At 42.5% G+C, this 17884-nt stretch overlaps 2 protein-coding genes across 2 annotated transcripts; both read left to right on the forward strand.

Annotated features, from left to right (window-relative positions):
* The first annotated feature begins 1642 nt into the window (after nucleotides 1-1642).
* On the forward strand, nucleotides 1643-12483 carry sult6b1 (sulfotransferase family, cytosolic, 6b, member 1). The gene is made up of 7 exons (XM_068731887.1): nucleotides 1643-1929; nucleotides 6021-6133; nucleotides 7024-7113; nucleotides 7278-7404; nucleotides 9911-10005; nucleotides 10175-10331; nucleotides 10740-12483. The coding sequence occupies exons 1-7, from the start codon at nucleotides 1737-1739 to the stop codon at nucleotides 10865-10867; spliced, it is 903 nt and encodes a 300-aa protein (XP_068587988.1). The 5' UTR covers nucleotides 1643-1736; the 3' UTR covers nucleotides 10868-12483.
* A 161-nt stretch (nucleotides 12484-12644) lies between these two features.
* Nucleotides 12645-17496, forward strand: znf365 (zinc finger protein 365). The gene is made up of 6 exons (XM_068731880.1): nucleotides 12645-12727; nucleotides 14335-15008; nucleotides 15168-15477; nucleotides 15642-15813; nucleotides 16086-16132; nucleotides 16753-17496. The coding sequence occupies exons 2-6, from the start codon at nucleotides 14345-14347 to the stop codon at nucleotides 16988-16990; spliced, it is 1431 nt and encodes a 476-aa protein (XP_068587981.1). The 5' UTR covers nucleotides 12645-12727; nucleotides 14335-14344; the 3' UTR covers nucleotides 16991-17496.
* Nucleotides 17497-17884: the final 388 nt, after the last annotated feature.

Below are 17884 nucleotides of genomic sequence, written 5' to 3' on the forward strand. Positions count from 1 at the left end.
ATCCAAATGTTCGTCCCCATTTAGCACACAGTGCCCTCGTGTGCAAAGCCGGCTCCATGAAGGAATGGTTTGCCCAGTCTGGGGGGGGAGAACTTGCCCGGTCCGAGCTCTGACCTCGACCCCCATTCAACAGCTTTGGGATGAACCGGAACAGCGGCCGCAGCCGGACCTGCTCACCAAACCTCGCCGTTGGACCTCACTGATGCTCCAGAGAGGCTGAAGGTTCCACAGGTCCAACATCTGTAGTGGAGAGACTGAAACCACTAACAAGGCTCAACGGTTTTATGCAATAAGAAGTAAATACATTACAACCGCGCCAGCTGAGTGATTCATGTCTTTATTAACTGAGGATCTTAGAGAAAGTAGAGAAAGTCAATGGACCATTACCAAATGGTTTATAGCTCCCTTTCACCCTCATTGTACGAAAGCAGGCGGAGGATGTGAAATCGACTCTGCTCGGGCAGACGAAGTTTTACTTTTAGGAAACCACATCCTATGACCTGAGAGCTGCACTTCAATTTAACTGAGTCTTGATTTCTGAATCCCTCTAAAGCCCTCTGAGACCTGCAGCTGGCATCACTCAGTTTTGAAGCCAGCGTTAATATATTGGTATCATATGAAACTCGACAACTTTATCTCCCGTTTACAGATATGCAAACTTTATGGACTATGACTATGAAGTGTGGGGCATGATGTGTGGTATACATGTGTTATGTTCATCCAAAATGGTGTATTTGAATATTTCTAAACTCAACAGTTTTGGAATTGCATGAATGGTGTAAACTGGAAAGCTCCTTTTGGGGACAAAAGTGTGTGAATTATGTATAATCTCTGTTAAAATAGCCTTTATTGAAGGAAAGAAGGAAAAGATCAGTCTCACAGCTTATTACTAACTTTTGACCCGTTATTGTATATAAATGTAATTAAGGAGACTAGGTTGCTTGAGGAGTTATAGTCAGTTGACCGTCTGAGTTAACCAGCTAAAAGCTATAGATTTGCGTCATGGGTAATGTAGGATGCAGAGGTTTTGGCGCTTGATCCAGAATAGGGCCTCTATTGCTTCAATTCTTTAATCATGTGCTTTCATAAACTCTTTCTTGCACATCTATGGGCGTGCGACAATAAACTCTTTCAAAGTTTTCTCCCCTCTCTCTGTCCTTATTCCTGAAGCGGTTGTGGGGGAGTTGATCCTCGTCTTCTTCACACATCTTTGGGGTCTGGTTGGCAAATGCTGTAAACGCCTGTAGAGTCAAACGAGAATGTGATTCTGAGCTGCACAAATAAACTGCACCTACAGAGGAATGTGAAAAAAAACATGATGATTATAAAGTCTTTAGTAGGTAATTAGGTGTGTGTGTGTGTGTGTGTGTGTGTGTGTGTGTGTGTGTGTGTGTGTGTGTGTGTGTGACTTGGGGTCTGCGGACTGTCAGTCAGCACGTTACTCCCATCTGGTAGATATTGTACTGGCATCTCCCATCGTTCACTCTTTCACGAACACACACATTTTCCTGCATGTGTGTGTGTGTGTGTGTGTATGTGTGTGTGTGTGTGTGTGTGTGTAATGAAAGGAGGAGGTGCCCGGTGCCTCCTCCTTTTACTACAGCTACACACACCCTTTCTCTCTCTCTCTCTCTCACTCTCTTACTCTCTCTCTCTTTCTCAGTGCTACTCATTCCCTCTCAGGGCAGCAGTGGATGGACTCTCAGCTGCACAGATCATTGCTTTACTGAATCAAGATGAGCACCGACGCCTTCGCCAAAGTGCAGTCCAAGATGGAGGCCGCAAAGGACATCAAGGACGAGGAGAAGTTGTACAGATACAACGGGGTGTTGTACCCGCGCCTCATGTGTCCAGAGGATAACCTAAAGGCTCTGGGGAACATCGAGGCCAGAGAGGACGACATCATGCTGGTGGCTTATCCCAAATGCGGTGAGTTTTTTCTCAGAGCTGTTCAGTCGGAGAGTAACAACCGTCAGATGCTGTTACACTTTTTTTTAAATAAATGATTAATAAAGTTTTAAAGGGGTCACTGAAAATTTTATCCATCTGTTACAACCTCTGACCTTTGTTCTCCCTTCCGATGGTTGTTTGTAATGTTAATGATTGTAACTTTATTGATCTATTGAATTATTGATCTTTTACTTTACCTACAATTTAAAATTGTATTTAAGTAAAGGTACAAAAGTAAAAGCTTCAACATGTACTTAAAGTAAGTACAAGTACTCATTGAGCAGAGTGGCTCATCTCAGAATAATATATGTTATGATTTTTGGATTATTATTATTATTATTGTTGCATTAATATGTTCGTCACTTTAATGTTGCAGCTGGTAAAGGTGAAGCTCATTTTAATTCAACAATGTCATCATTTATTTGTTAATTATATTTCATATTAATAATCTCAAATTAAATTGATTTATCCTAAAGTTATATCAAAAATGTAATGGAGTAGAAGTAGAAAGTACCAGAAATTGGAAATACTCAAGTAAAGTACAAGCACTTTTTTTTTTTTTGTGAACTACTTACTAGTCACGACAGATTTCATCCACAAATGAATAAAACTTCAGTAGAAAAGCAGAGTTAAAGAGACAGTTCACCCCAAAATACAAAATACATCTTTCCACCTATTGCTATTTATCCATCTGGATCGTTTTGCTGTGAGTCGCCCTATGAACTAGTTCCTTCTTGAAACGACCCACAATGAGGTCTGTGGATTACCTTGAGTAACCGGGTCATGATTTCAGGAAAGAGACATCGCTGTTGAGTTTTTAAAAATGTATGTTTTTTTTGGCACTTTGAGTGCCATAAAGTCCCATTATATTGAAGAGAAGGCAGACATCTCTGCTGCCGTAGAGTTGTTAAATTATTTATCGTCAACGTTTACGGCTTCTTGTAAAAGTGTCTAAAAGTTGTAGCAGGTTTCAAGTCTGTCAGGTTGTGGCACGGACGGAGTTTTGATGAATGATTTGACCAAAGCGCAGCAGGATTGTCGGGGGGGGGGGGGGGGGGGGGGGGGGTCACAAGTTAAACAGAGGGGTTTGCCAGATGACTGAGAACCTGTGATTTATTTGTGTAAACCACCTCACAGTGGTGCAAGAAGTATTCGGATTCTTGCAGAAGTAGATTCAACAGTGTAAAACAGTGAATATATAATGAAAGCCAAAGGAACCACACCTTTAGTGAAACCCAGTTTGAATGTTATTGGCCGGTTGAATGGCTGTTTTCAGCCGTCATCCCCGCCAGTGTTATGTTTCGAAACAGGCCAAACTGCACCTACCACCTGAAAGTGAAAGTAAAAGTTAACATTGTGAATTGACGCTAAACAACTTTTAAGGTTTAGACAACAAAACTAGTTGGTTAGGTTGAGGAAAAGATCTTGGTTTGGTTTAAGATAAGTATGCTTGTTACGTAGTGTACGTAACTTGGCATCAGTCAAGTATTATGTGACAAAAGCACAGTAAAATAAGTCAACCTTGACTTTTGGTTTCACACAAACAGCTGTCTCCTGAATGTCTATGAGGCCGATAACATTTAACCAGCTGAGAACCTTCGAAGCAGGTGTTTTTATAGGAGGTCACAAACTGAAAAGGTTGAGAGCGCCTGGTTCTGATTCAAATGAATAAAAATAAAGTACAAAGAAAATGGAAATACTCAAGTAAAGTACAATTAGCCTACCTCAAAACTGTCCTTAAGTAAAGTACTTGAGCAAATGTACTTGATCACTATCCACCACTGCCACCGTATATTGTTATCTTTTAAGGCTTCTAATAAAGTAATGGAACAAGGAGAAAAGAAATACTCCTTAGATAAACCGAGCCTGTAACTGTAGACGAGTGGTTATAAGTAAACGAGGTTTTGTTTTAAGGCAAAAGAGTTAGAAAACACTGATGGAAGGTCAGCTGAGTTCACTTCCTGTCACAGACCTGAATCTTTGCCTTTTTTTTTTTACTACAGGTTTTCTGTAAAATCACTGCTCCCCGACCACAAAGTAGTCTGGCACACGGGGAAGTGATGTTTTCACATTTTGTTTTTTGCACAAATAAAAAAACAACATATAACATGTTAAATATTCAAGGTTTATTCATTTAAGATGGAAATTCAACCATTCTCACTTTACTGACATCGCTTTGCAGGACTTCTGGGTACTGTAGTGTCCACTAATACCTGAGTGACTGTGGTGATGATTTATTGATATTGAGAAGCGGCACATAATCTCTTTCTCTTAAAAACACAAAAAGTTCACGGTGCGGGTTTTCAGAGGAAGAAAAGCGCGACATTCCTGCTGTCGCCGCGGTGCGTTCAAGGAATGTGACATGTTTTTCTTTTTATTGTTTATTTTTGAGAGGCTTTTTGGACACCGGCTCGCTGGTCGACAGACTCGTTCACCGCCTTTGGAGGTTAGCTTACACACACCCGTCCCACATCTCCATGTGTAGGGGCCTGTTTGGATTGGGGGCCCGCATGGGGGGGGATAGTGGAGCTTATCTGACAGCCCCATCAGCCCAGCCAATGGGAGTCGCTGTTTAAACGGCTAAATGGCCCCTTTTGATGTTGCAGGCGGTTAAATCAGTGCTACACTGCAGCCTGCCACAGATAATGGCTTCCTGACGTCTTGGTGATATACGGAGGAAGATTGAGGAGGATTAACCCGACCTCCAAATTTACGGCCTGTGGCTGTTTATAGGCCTGAAACATTTGTTTCACTGGTTTCTCTGTGGGTGTCGCGCTACATTGCTATACAGCTGGTTTTATCATCCCTGTCTGTCCCCTAAAAAAATCCAATTGAATTACACATTATAAATCTCTATTTTAAGCCTTTTTAGCGAACCAAAATTGACTTTTTAATTTTTGTATTCATGCTAATATTCAACTCTTTGAGCGCCATAAACCAAATGTCATTCATTTGCAATTTATTGGAGCATGAAGGCAGGAATCTCAAAAGATTTATATCTCAAAACTTGGACAAAGAAAAAGTAAAGTGAAGGTTGAGGAATTTTTGCTCAAAAAGACTTTTGCTTTACGTGTCTGACAGATTGTTGAAACATTTTCCACAGTGTGTATAGGCCTACTGTCACAGCACAGGTAACACTGGAGAAATAATTCGGTTTTTTGCACAGCGACAAATGTGCCTTAAAAAACCCTGTCCAGTAAAACTTCGTGGAGTGGTCCTCCTGCTACAAATGGTGCAAGGAAATGTTGAAATTCCCAGTGAAGGCCGGTCATAAACCAGTCTTTAAATTACCCGTACTGATGTTTCCCCTCCTGTTAACTGTGATCCATAGTCATTATGTAACAGCAGGACCTGTCAGAGGAAGCAGTAAATGTGGAGACTAACGCGCCGGCTCGCTGCCAAAGTGAAAGAAGAGAAGAAGAAGTGAAACAGATGAAATAATTGACCTGCAGCAGCTGCAGAATCCACCGAAGTAGCTGCAAAGTTAACTTGTTTTTACGACGTGTGACGGGATCACATATTCAGCGCATTTTGTACGCTATTGTTACAGGTTGTTTTTTTTCTTTTACGATTGTTAAAACACGATCGTGAAACCAGGGCTCATTTTAGTCGAAACACTACACACAATTCACACAATTAAAGTGGCAAAACAACTCTGAAACACTGACTCAGCTGCGGTCCTTTTTTATACTGCTTGCATCCTGATTGATGAGTCAACAATCAAGCAACAAGGTGTTTGGCCAGGTGGCATGTGTGTCCGCCAATTGGTCCATGGGGCTGGCATTTTAAAATGGCAGTTTTTCGAAATGGCAAACAAGTGACTTTATGTCCGATTCATGTGTCTTACGTAGAGAACAACAAAAAGTACCACGTTGACTTGCAAACTGGGTGCAAGGCAGAAAACGTGTTTCGAAATTTTGGAGACTTGAGCTGAGGTTTTGGTCTCTGAGTGTCAATCTCAAAAATTGTGCTTTATCTGTGTGTGCGTGTGCGTGTGTGTGTGTGTGTGTGTGTGTGTGTGTGTGTGTGTGTGTGTGTGCGTGTGTGTGTGTGTGTGTGTGTGTGTGCAGGTTTTAACTGGATGGTGGGCGTGGTGAGGAAGATCATCACGGAGGCCACAGGGATGAAAATAGAAGCAAGGATGCCGCCGCTGATCGAGTTTTTTGGACCGGATGTCATAAAGGTACTTTTTTTTTTTACTTACATTCATCTCACTGCTTTAGTTACTTTACAAATCAAGATTTCTTTTTTTTACACAAGTATACAAATACAGCTGAAACCAACATTAGCTCATTAATCCAGTAGTGGATACACAGAAAGTTCATTGGAAACCATTTTGATGACCACAGTGTGTTGGTTGGATGTTGCAGTTCGTTGTTCTAAACTCTTATTTCTCTTTTGGAAGAGAATCAAACAGAAACCAAACCTCATTAAGTAAACTGGTGTTTAGGAAATCCATCTGTCGGAGCTGAAAAGTCAAACAGAGTGCAGCGTCTCTGTAGTTAATTGTAATGTGAGACAGATGTGTGATCAGAAAACACTCAAGAAATTAAACAGAAAAGCTTTGTGTTTAGAACGATTCTTGGAAACCTCGCCGCCGGGCATGTTTCAACTGTTGTGGAACACATGGTTTGGTGTGTATGTGTGTGTGTGTGTGTGTGTGTGTGTGTGTGTGTGTGTGTGTGTGTGTGTGTTCATGTCTCATTAATCATGTGTTGAACTCTGCACTGTTAACATTCTGAGAAACAGCATGGCAGGGAGACATTAAAGGATTTCAACCAACGGGGAAAATATGTGTATTCTCTTTCTTAGCGAGAGTTAGATGAGACGGTTGAAACCACTCTCATGTTTGTTGCAATGATTTCTTCTCTCAAGGATAACCACCAGTTTTCCTTGACTTAGTAGTTTTAGTCTCAGACTAAACACAGTCTTATTTGAGGGAACTGACAAACGATAAGAAATCTCATTCTGGTGGTAGTTTGTAATGTCTAACGCTGAATAGCAGCACATCATTGAATATTGTAAAAGGTAAAGTCGACTCCCCCTTTCTCCCCGGTCCGCCTCTCCCCTCAGGCCCTGGGTGAGGCTCCCTCCCCGAGGTTTCTGGGGACTCACATGCACCCCGACAACATCCCCGCCTCCTTCCACGCAAAGAAAGCTAAAGTAAGTTTCACAACATCTGCAGCAACATTTCAAATCGAAGTACTTTCTGTTCTTTCCATATTTTATTCAGTCCCTTTGTTTCTTGAATTGTTTTGTACAATACCAGTTTAATAGTTTAATGCACCGACGTGTTTGTTTTATTCATTGTGCTGTGTGTTGTGCAGATGCTGGTGATCTTCAGGAACCCTAAAGACACTCTGGTGTCCTTCTATCATTTCTCCAACAACAACCCGGTCCTCCCGTCTGTGGAGTCCTGGGATTCCTTCTACTCCCACTTCATGAGTGGAGACGGTGAGAAAAAAAAAGCACACACACACACACACACACACACACACACACACACACACACACACACACACACACACTATCCACCTTCAGGTTACCACAGTGTTATCATGGTCCAAAGACATCTGCAGCCACTTTTCTCTGACAAGGCTTTGTGAATTCATTTTCAATTGGACCACATTCAACAATGGTTCAGGCATGCATGAACCATCGTTGTTATCATGGCATCAGGCATGCATTGTCCAAGAGGCTGTTTCTTTTTTTTGTTATCAACCTTCTGTTGTGGTGCTTTGACAATAAATAAATCCTACATCACTGTTAGAAACTTTGAACTCGTTAGGAAACGGTCTCACTGTAATACTGAAGCCTCCGTATAGTAATATATCCTTCCATATCCTTCATAATTACAAGATCATCAGCGAGAACTTTTATATAGTTATTCTTTTAATTTACCTCGGGGCCATCGGGTCGGATTCCGCGCAAAATCAGATGAGATTGTGCAGACTCCAGCGGGGCCTTTAGACCTGCAGTCTGAGTTCCCTCAGGAGGTGGAGAGCAGCGGCGGCTCCTCCTTTCTTCTTCTTCTTCTTCTTCTTCTTCTTCTTCTTCTTCTTCTTCTTCTTCTTCTCAGCAATCTGACTCTTAAGATCTTCCAGATGGGACCTCATGGAGATCTCAGTCTTTTCCCAATCCTGTCTGCTTGAGGCCCTCCTGTCACTCGATATGATGATTCTCCAACAGCCGCTCGTCCTTCAGAGCAGCCATAATGCACTCTGTCTTTCTCCAGCTGGGCCTTATGTTGGCCTTAGCTTCCTCCATCTCTCTCAATTCCTTGAGCTTATGAGCGTCAGCCCTCTCCAACATAGCAGCTTTCTCCAACTGTTCTGCTGAGTGAGTCAGTCAGCTGCATCCTGGTAATAAATGGTCCAGGTTGTTTGCGTGCAACTGTTTCTCGTCCCGGAGCTGCACCCTTTTTTCCTTCCTTCTTCTGATCCTTTATATTGTCGGTTTTGCGGCTTGAGAACGTTCTGATTATCATTCGTTTCCTCCTGAGAGCTACCGGACTCCATAATACACAGAAATACCGCCTTTTTGCTTTGCACACACTTACACATCCTGACTTTATAATACTGCAGCTCCGCTGTGTTTATGGGCTAATAAACACTGTGTAAAGCTGACTAAGCAAGGTCACCGTGGAAGTGTTGGATTCAATGGAATCCAAGTGAGGCTAAAGAGCCACTAATACTCAGTGAGTTTACGACATCAAGACACTCATAAAACTGCTTCTCACGACTTCACGGGGCAAAGGAGGGCAGTTTCTCAGTACATAGACTAATACCATCTGTTTTGAAATCCTTTCATGAAGTAAAAGTACCCTAAAGTATAATGAACAACTATTCAATTACAGCTAAAAGGTAAAATGCCTGCATTAAATAGTTTACTTCAATAAAATAAATACCAGAGAATGTACTTTGGGATTTTATATATATATATATAAATTGCAAACATCTGTTGTGCAGCTACTTTGTCAGATGAACAGCAGAAAAGCAACTAGCTCTAGAGCGCTAACTGTTTACATTGCAGACATACATTGTGTTTCCAGAGAGTGCTTCAAAATAAAAGCCTTACGACTTGAATGCATTTAATGTAAAGCAGCAGCAGCAGCAGCAGCAGCAGTAGATAAATGTTGGGTAAAACCGGTAAAACGGTGAGACGGAGAAAAATGAAGCCAAAGCTGAAATGCTAAAAACTGCAATTCTTCATGGAAATGGAAATGTTCTGTACTGTTTCTGCAACATCACTGTGATCTGTAACTCCACCACCGTGACTGTAAATAACTGCCTGCAGCGATTGCAGCGCTGTACAGAGGTTAACTTGATCGCTTCATGTGTTTGTAATGCTGACAGCTTCCACCCACAATCACAATGCCGGAGAACAGCTCCGGCTTCTTTGTTTCCCTGCCATCGGTCATCTCCCTCCCGCTCTGCAGTAACCCCTACCACTGCCGTCACCTGACCTAACCCGGTTGCACTTTCTTCATTAGTCATGTTTGCCGGCCCACCTCTGTTCAATCTCTGCCAGATCCTCTATTGTTCTTTTGTCCAGCCTTTGTTAGTGCCTGACTGCTTCTTGGACTGCTGCACCCCTGACTAACGCTTTGAATGGAAGTTTGCCAGTTACTTTCTGGCTGGCTTTTTACTTTTGACTGGCAAAATCACCCTATAGAAGAACTTACGAAACTTCTGCCAGACATCAAACTTGATACCCTATTTCATAAAATGGTGCAGCTTTATAACTTTTTGCCATCTCTTCTTTTTGGTGAGATGTGATCAGTGGTGAAGTTCAGATCTATAGTAGCAAATATATCCCTCTGCAAAGTAAAAGTCTTGCCTTAGCTATAAAATGTACTAAGTCTAAAAAGTAAAAGTACTAAACTTTGATGGTGGTGTGTGTGTGTGTGTGTGTGTGTGTGTGTGTGTGTGTGTGTGTGTGTGTGTGTGTGTGTGTGTAGTTGCGTGGGGGTCATACTTTGATCACGCTCTGGCCTGGGAGAAGAAGATGGACGACCCCAACGTTATGATCGTCACCTATGAAGAGCTAAAACAGGTGGAGCACACAAGGACTTAGAGAGCGGTAGCTTTCTGAAGAATGTATAAGAGTAATTCTGTTATTGTTTTCACATATATGAAAAACCATCACCATTACCATATGAAAAACAATCACTGCGTATAGGCGTCTGTCTGTAACGGCTCTGGTTCTGGTTCCTGTCCTGCAGGACCTGAGCGAGGGCGTCCGTCAGATCAACACCTTCTTTGGCTTCAGCCTGACGGAGGCTCAGGTGCAGCAGATTGCAGAGGGGAGCACCTTCAACGCCATGAAGAAGAGCTCCGCCAACTCCCACGGTACTCTGGGAAACGTCATCTTCAGAAAAGGTGCCTCACCACAACAACATATTTTGAGTGTGTTTTTACTGAAGTGAATATCCATTGTAGGCATTTGTTTTAAAACTAAACTGCAATGTGCATATTTACTGCACATGCCATAGATCTCCAGCTCTGCTCATATTGACCAACACATGGAGCTAAAAACTGTCATTTATTTAACAAATCTTTATTATTTTGTAGACTTTCTCCCTATAATTTAGCACATGAAGAGTTCATTTGCAAAAGGAAAAAAAGCCATTCTTGAAATCAACCCACATCAGTTTGACAGATTCAGAAAGAAGAACATGACTTGAAACAGAGATACAAATTATTTATTATTATTTTGAAGCTCTGAGAAGAACTTTAAGGGGTAAATCAGAGGGTTTTAAACTGCCTCATATTTGTGTCCCTGAGCAGGTGAGGTCGGTGACTGGAAGAACCACTTTACGCCAGAACAGAGCCGAGAGATGGACGACGCCTTCAACAAACACCTGGCAGGAACCAGGCTGGGAGCCAAACTCAACTACCAACGGCACTGTCAGTAGGAAAAGAGAGAAGAAGAAAAGAAGGGGAAAGAGGGAGGGAACGCATGTAGAAGAAGAGCCTGGGGGACTTTTCTGCCCTGAGCTGAGTCAGACTGACCTCCCTCTCAGGCACTGCACAGATGCTTCTTCACCTGGTTGCTAGAGGAGGTTCTGTGGAGGCGGTTCAGGGCCAAAAGTTCCTTTATCACAGGCTCAGAGAAAGAAGGAATAAAATGAAGAAAGGGAGGGAGAAACAAGAGTGTTTGGAGTTTTGTCTTTTAACTCCAACCTGTGAACTACAGAAAACAAGAATAGTTTCACATTTTGGGAAATCAAGACCAAGAAATACAGATTAAACAAATGAGATATAAAAATGTAATAGGTTAGTTTTAAAGGGGCAGTACACTGTCCCTTTAAGAAGTGCTGGTAGATGGGTTTTTTAAAACCATTTAAAGAACCAAGCTAGCTGTTAGCTCCCAGACTTTTTGGAAAGTGGAATCAATCTTCTCAACTGAGTCTCCACCAGAAGGTAAAAAAACATATTTCCCAAAATGTCAAACTGTTCTTTTAGACCCCGTATGAGCAGCAAAGTATGTGATTGCCGGGTTGACTAATAACAGTGAATAAAACCAGAATTCCAAAAAATTGACATACAATGCTCATCAACACAGGAAGCAGAGGAACATAGATGGATTTTCATGTCATCATTTTCAAGTTGACAGTAAGTTATATATCGTTCAAAGTAAGAGAACCAGTGTTTCTGGAGTTTGTGCGCAGCATGCCGTCACAGACAGAACATCCTAATTGGTTTCAGGCATGAAAAGTTTTCAAACACAAAGGTCAACCAAAGTGCTTTATATAAAGCATAGAAAGATATAAAAAAATACAAAGCAAATAAAGCAGGAAATAGGACAATTTAAAGATACAAATTTTAAAGATGGGCAGATCACACAAGAACAAATAATTACAGTGAAGTGTGGCTACAACACACCCCAAACCATACACCTCCAGTAACCTGAATGTCTTCTATATGTAGGATTTAAACTTTGGTGCCCCCAAGTGCAAGAATAAAAAAGGCAGGCCGTCTGAATCATAAGAAATGCTATAACTACATACAAATTAAACATGTAATAACAACTTAAATTGTCTTCAGGACACCTAGTTAATGAACTTGATGAATAGAAAGTTGGTGTTTTCCTGCATAGTTGGATTGCTTTTTGCTCTTTATACAGGTTTTTATGTAGAGTTCATCAGCATCACTTGTTTACTCTGTGGCTGTGATCTTCTGCCAAAATAACACCTGATTGCAGCAGCTAAGGTCTCACATGTCAGATCTTTATTACAATCTTTATTATGAATGTTGAATCCCAGGTTGATTCGTTTACTGATGACCCCTGATTTAAACACCTAACAGTTGAATGACCTTTATACTGGAAGTTACCTGAACTCAGGTTTATGGAAACACTCACAATCTTTATTGTGGTTGTGAAACTGCGGCTTTGAAACATTACTGTGATGAGATTATCGGGTATTATAAATATGCACAATGACTGTTTGTGCTGTATGTATTTCACATGCAGTGCATCACTGTACATGATCAAAGTACTGCAATGAAAATAAAACTCTTTTCAAGATCGCTTATTTGTTCTCTATTTGTATGACTCCATCTCAATATCTTATGACTATGTTACATTATTAACCAAGAAGGAAGTAACAAGCGCACCTAATTCATGCGTTTTATTCTGAAAGGGCCCACCGGATGTGGTGTTGTTATTGATCCCTTGATAACTTAACGGTGGTACACTGTGTCTCGTGAATGAATGACATCATGCGGGCTTATGTCGGTCTCCATCTGCGACATGACACCTTCAGACACTAACGGTTAGACGTTTATTTAAAAATCTACCGTTGCACGTGCAACAGCTGCACATTTACGGGTTTTCCGTTTTCATGATTCTTGCGGTTGTTTCCTGTTAGCTAGCAAGCTAACTTTAGCCTCTCAGAGCAAGCAGCCAGGTAGCTAGTGCTAACTGCTAATGATGCTAATGATGCTAAAGATGGTGTGATGGATTTAATAAATGGACGCTGAAGGTGTAACTGTGCCCACAGTGTTGCATGACGGGAGAATTATGTTGAAACTTGGAATTTTGAATTTGTCCAGAAAAGTCTTAAGTGACCAAACTGTCTTAAGAAATCTTAGGTATACATTAATTTTACCAGCTTAATGAACATGAAGTCATCTTGGTTTTATCAAACATGAGGTTTAGTCCCAGCTGTGCAGACATTGGTACATCTGTCTGTAAAGCTTTTATTGTGCCTTTTTTTATGTCATTTTATTCTATGTAATGTTCTGTCTTATCTGGACCCTGAGTCTGAAATAAAGTTTTGATTGACCCTCGAGTATTTTCCCTTTTCCTCTGGGCCCTCTGCAGCCCACTCAGTGGTGAGATTGAAGAGGTTTGAAACTGATTTATCCAATTCCAATAGTGCTAACGCTAACCCTCTATTTCTGGAGGATTAGCTTAATTAAAGCAACACGCCTTGTTGATGCTGAGCTTCCAGTTTCCTCTGAATTACCAAAGTTAAGTGTCAGAACTTTTCTGTCATCTGAGGGAATCTCTCCTAATTTCACTTACACTTTATACTATGTGGAGCTGCTTTGTTCCTCATTTTTCATTCTGCATGATTTTACTCTTTTCTTTTTTTTTAATCAGTTCTTGTTCTTCTCCTTTAATTTAAATATTGTTTTGGTGATGAACATGAATGGCATATCATCTATTTTTACAGCTATCACTGTAACTATTGAAATTAATATGACAGCTCGAGTTAAATCTCTTATTATCAAGACGACCGGGTCACCTGGAGTTTTCTTTTAACCCTTTGTGTATTCAAAGAAGTTTTACATATCTTGATATCCGATTACAGTGTTTTGGTTACTGTAACATTTACTTACTTACTTAAACTGTTCTAGTCTGATTGGAACCATTTAATTGGATTATAATCTGTACTGTTGTGTAGTTTTAGGGCTTCAACCAAGATAGTTTACATTATTGTTCAGTATTCTGTTATTTTTCCCGATAAATCAATGAATATTTGAGTCTGTGAATAATGATAAAATGCTCAGTGGCGTTGTCATCAAATGTCCTGTTATGTCAGACCAACGGCCCAAAACCCCCAAAAATATTCAGCACATTCTCACATTATTCAATCAATGGCAGCGAATCTTAAAAAAGAAGAGAATGAAATGAGGGAATATTTGCTCTCTTTGCTTGACGAATGACGAACACGATCATCAATATATTTGCCAATTATATTTAAGTCAATTTTAGATTTAACGTTTCAGAAAAATGTCAGTTCCCAGAGCTCAAGAACATATGTTGAAATGACTTCTTTGTCAGAACAACAGGGAAAAACGCCAAGGTATTCATTCACATGTTCTCTTTGTATAGTTGCGTCCCTGAGTTCTTACTTTCTCCTCTGTGCTCCAGGTGTGGAGTGATGCAGCAGAAGTTGTGTTCCAGAGGTTCTGGTTCCTTCCTCTTGGAGAGGAACGTCCAGCCCTGTGGCAGCACTGCCACCTCCTGCGACCTCCCCTTCCGCTGCCCCCGCTGTGGCGAACAGGAGCGCTTCCGCAGCCTGGCCTCGCTCCGCGCCCACCTGGAGTACCGCCACTCGTACCGCTCGCCGGACGTGACCGCCGGCGGCTTCAGCATCACCGGCAAACTCCCCGACCCGTTGACGGCAGCGATCCCCTGGCACGACATGAGCCTCCCGACCCGCAGGGGGCAGCAGAGCGCGTGGCGGCCGCCTCACGTCCGCTCCCTCAGCGACAGCAGAGACAGCGGGTACCCCCACTCCTACAGCTCCGTGAGGAGACGCACCCAGAGCGTCGGGGTGGGGACGCAGGCTGAGGAGGAGGAGGACGACGAGGACGAGGACGACGACGAAGAAGAGGAATTCGGGACAGAAGATGAAGACGAGGATGACGACGACGAAGGTGAAGAGAGAGATGGAGGTAGAAACGAGGAGGATATCAAAATGTCCTTAAAAAAGTCAGACACGTGCCACCATCACCTCAACCACCATCGCCTCCCGTTCCCTTCTTCAGCTCCTCTTGGCCCCCCGACAGACCCGGACCTGGACCTGGACCTGGACCTGGTCGGTGCGTTCAGGTTTACTTTCTTACTATACTTTTTGGAGCACAGTTATATTCTGTATTCTATATCTGTGTGGAAGGCAAATGCCACTGAAACTGTACTTGGGGACGCCTCAAACGTAGTTCAGGAGGTCAGTAACTCGTCTCCTTTACTGTCGCCACCAGAGCAGAACTCCTACTCGGGTTTGGAGACGGCAGCGGCCTCGGCCGCAGTGCGCCGACGACTGGCCCGGATCCTGCGGGCGGCCGACAGCTCCATGCAGCGCCGGCTGGCCAAGGTGAGCACGGAGCTCGCCCAGACCGACACGGAGCTCCTGTGCGAGCGCGCTCACTCGCAGCACCTGGCCCAGGAGAGGCAGGAAGTGGCCGACAGGGAGAGGTCACTGAGCCGGCAGGTGGACGTGGCCGTCATGGTGATCGCCGCGCTGAGGGAGCAGCTCAACGCCTCGGAGAACGAGCTGGAGCGTCGAGAGAGGTAACCGGACAACAGGGAGTTCTGCTGCACATGTTACTGGTGTTAAGAAGATTGCAGATGTTTGTAGTGGCTTGACGTGAGCTGCTCGCTGCTCGCTGCTCGCTGGACCAGCCGGAGGTGAAAAGCACGTTTACTCATACTTCGATATGATTTCTGTTTCCCAGGGAGGTGATAACCATCCAGAAGTTCCTGGAAGCGGCGGCTCGACAGGAGACGTGCGGGAAAGTTCGAATCCAGCGCTTCATCGAGAATCTGCTGAGACGCATCGCTCTGGCCGAGAGGCTGGTGGAGTATTACCAGGTCAACGGCAGCCCGCAGCAGTGCAGCCACTACAAGGTACAGCATCCGCTGAAGTGCTGCCCTGAAGGATCCCCACATCAGGCTGCTTCACACTTCTGTTCCACCACATTTTCAGAGGGACATGTTGTATTGTTTGGACTTTTACTTTTGATACTTAAAGTACATTTTCCTGATGTTACTTCATATTTTAATGCTTTTAAATACTTCTTCCGCCGCTGCAGAGATCTTTAGTCATGAGCACAAACACACACTGACTTAAACACTGAATTAGTCCTAAATTTAAAAGCTAATGTCTGCTTGTGTTTCAGTACCAGCAGCCAACCGATAATGGACCTCACAGAATCACTAAAAGCAGGTTGGTACCTCCACGTTGGCTCGTATGATGTTGTACAACATGTAGCTGTAGCATAAGTCACCTGCAGTAAACTCATCCCATAATACTGAGCTGGGTTTACACGTTTTATGTGGACAAATTTAGCGTTTTAAATCTATTTTAGGTTCTCTAGGCGGTTTGTTTTAGATGTATCCGTCACCATTATTAGCTTCACACGAGACATTTCTCTGCAGGATCTTTATTCTTCTCTCACGTTTTTTGAAGTGACCTGCTGAAAGACAAGGAAAAGGGAATTTAGTCGTCACAAAAAAAAAGGCTTATTGCTCAGCAGGATTCACCCTCTAAGTGCAGATAAACTGCTGCTGGTCTGAATCAAAGCCAAAAGGTGACGGAGCGGCTGCTAAATCCTTCATGAGGACTTATTCTTCATTGCTAAACATGTGACATTTAACCTGTCTGTCTATGTTCTTCTGTAGAATTTATGACTGAATTAGCTCCTCCCATCGCCCATTATTCACGAAACAGTAGTGGACGGAAACATGCATTCATTCACATTCATTCATTTTGTTTCCAGTCTTGTTTCCATTCACCACCTCCTCCCCACTTCCTGTCTTCATTTGTTCCTCATGTGACATTTCCAGGTCAGCGGGGGGGCAGCTGTCCTCGTCCGGCCTCCACGACAACAGAAGCCACTCCTCCTCGCAGTTCGGCGGCCGTCCTCTGTTCTCCAAGGCGGGCGGCGGCGGCGGCGGGGAGCGAGACCGTGAGCGGGAGCACCGCGAGCGCCTGGCCCAGTCGTCCCGGCTGTTCTGTCGACCCGAACACAGAGACGACATCTGGAACCACCAGCGGCGCCGGTCCGCCGGGTACGAGGCGTAGAACTGTAGAGGATCACCAGGGGAGACGGGGGGGAGGCGGTCAGCGGGTAAAGCTTCATTCAATTATTCCAGTGTGGTAACCTATGGAAAAGTACAGAACGGTCACATTCACGTCCAGCTTCTCTGGAGCAGTTGTGTGTGTCACATCTGGCCAGATGTTTTCGGTCAACAGAATGTGAAGAGGTTACGCTTTTGACGTTCTGTCAAAGATGTTTGCGTATATTGTTGCGGCGATATCTACTGATATCGGGGAGGATGACACCAATATAACTGAAGGCAGGTTATGTAACATTGCACCTTTAAAACAACACACTCCTTTAGAAGGGTGCAGACGGGTCTTCATTCTTTCTAAAGCTTTTTTTGGGCTAAAATCTCTAACCTGGCGATAATCGTCTTCAAAATATTTTGACATTGAACTGTTTAGATTTATTGAGACTAAAAGTAATTGATTTTTGCATACATTGTACAGGATGTTCTTTATTAGTAATAGATATAAGGATTTAAAAAGTGTCTGCAATATGTATTTTTATTCCAAATGTTCATATATATATATATATATATATATATATATATATATATATATATATATATATATATATCAGAAAAAACATTTACTTTTTCCTTTAGTATTTCAAATCATTTTGCATATATTACATTACATGTACAATTGCTTCTCCTAAATGACACAATTTGTAAAGTAAAAGTATTTTTTTATGAATCAAACTGAGAAAATAAGAAATAAGATTACACTTATGAGAGAATACATCAAAAAAAAAATACACATCACAGTAACTATTACTGCGTAACAGGGTAATGCAATAACTATAATTACTGCATGACCACATTGACATCGCATTGTATTCGAGTACATAATACTATATTGTGACGATATTGT

The sequence above is a fragment of the Cebidichthys violaceus genome, unplaced genomic scaffold, assembly GCF_023349555.1.
Source record: "Cebidichthys violaceus isolate CVI_PGR_0920_01 unplaced genomic scaffold, fCebVio1.0.p SCAF_54, whole genome shotgun sequence".
Classification (NCBI taxonomy): domain Eukaryota; kingdom Metazoa; phylum Chordata; class Actinopteri; order Perciformes; family Stichaeidae; genus Cebidichthys; species Cebidichthys violaceus.

What these genes read in the sequence shown, in the direction of transcription:
- sult6b1 (XM_068731887.1), top strand. Translation starts at nt 1,737, where the DNA reads ATGAGCACCGACGCCTTCGCCAAAGTGCAGTCCAAGATGGAGGCCGCA. An exon ending in GGTGGCTTATCCCAAATGCG is followed by an intron (nt 1,930 to 6,020) that starts GTGAGTTTTTTC and finishes GTGTGTGTGCAG; the next exon opens with GTTTTAACTGGATGGTGGGC. An exon ending in CCACTTCATGAGTGGAGACG is followed by an intron (nt 7,405 to 9,910) that starts GTGAGAAAAAAA and finishes GTGTGTGTGTAG; the next exon opens with TTGCGTGGGGGTCATACTTT.
- znf365 (XM_068731880.1), top strand. Translation starts at nt 14,345, where the DNA reads ATGCAGCAGAAGTTGTGTTCCAGAGGTTCTGGTTCCTTCCTCTTGGAG. An exon ending in CCTGGACCTGGACCTGGTCG is followed by an intron (nt 15,009 to 15,167) that starts GTGCGTTCAGGT and finishes TGTCGCCACCAG; the next exon opens with AGCAGAACTCCTACTCGGGT. An exon ending in AGCAGTGCAGCCACTACAAG is followed by an intron (nt 15,814 to 16,085) that starts GTACAGCATCCG and finishes CTTGTGTTTCAG; the next exon opens with TACCAGCAGCCAACCGATAA.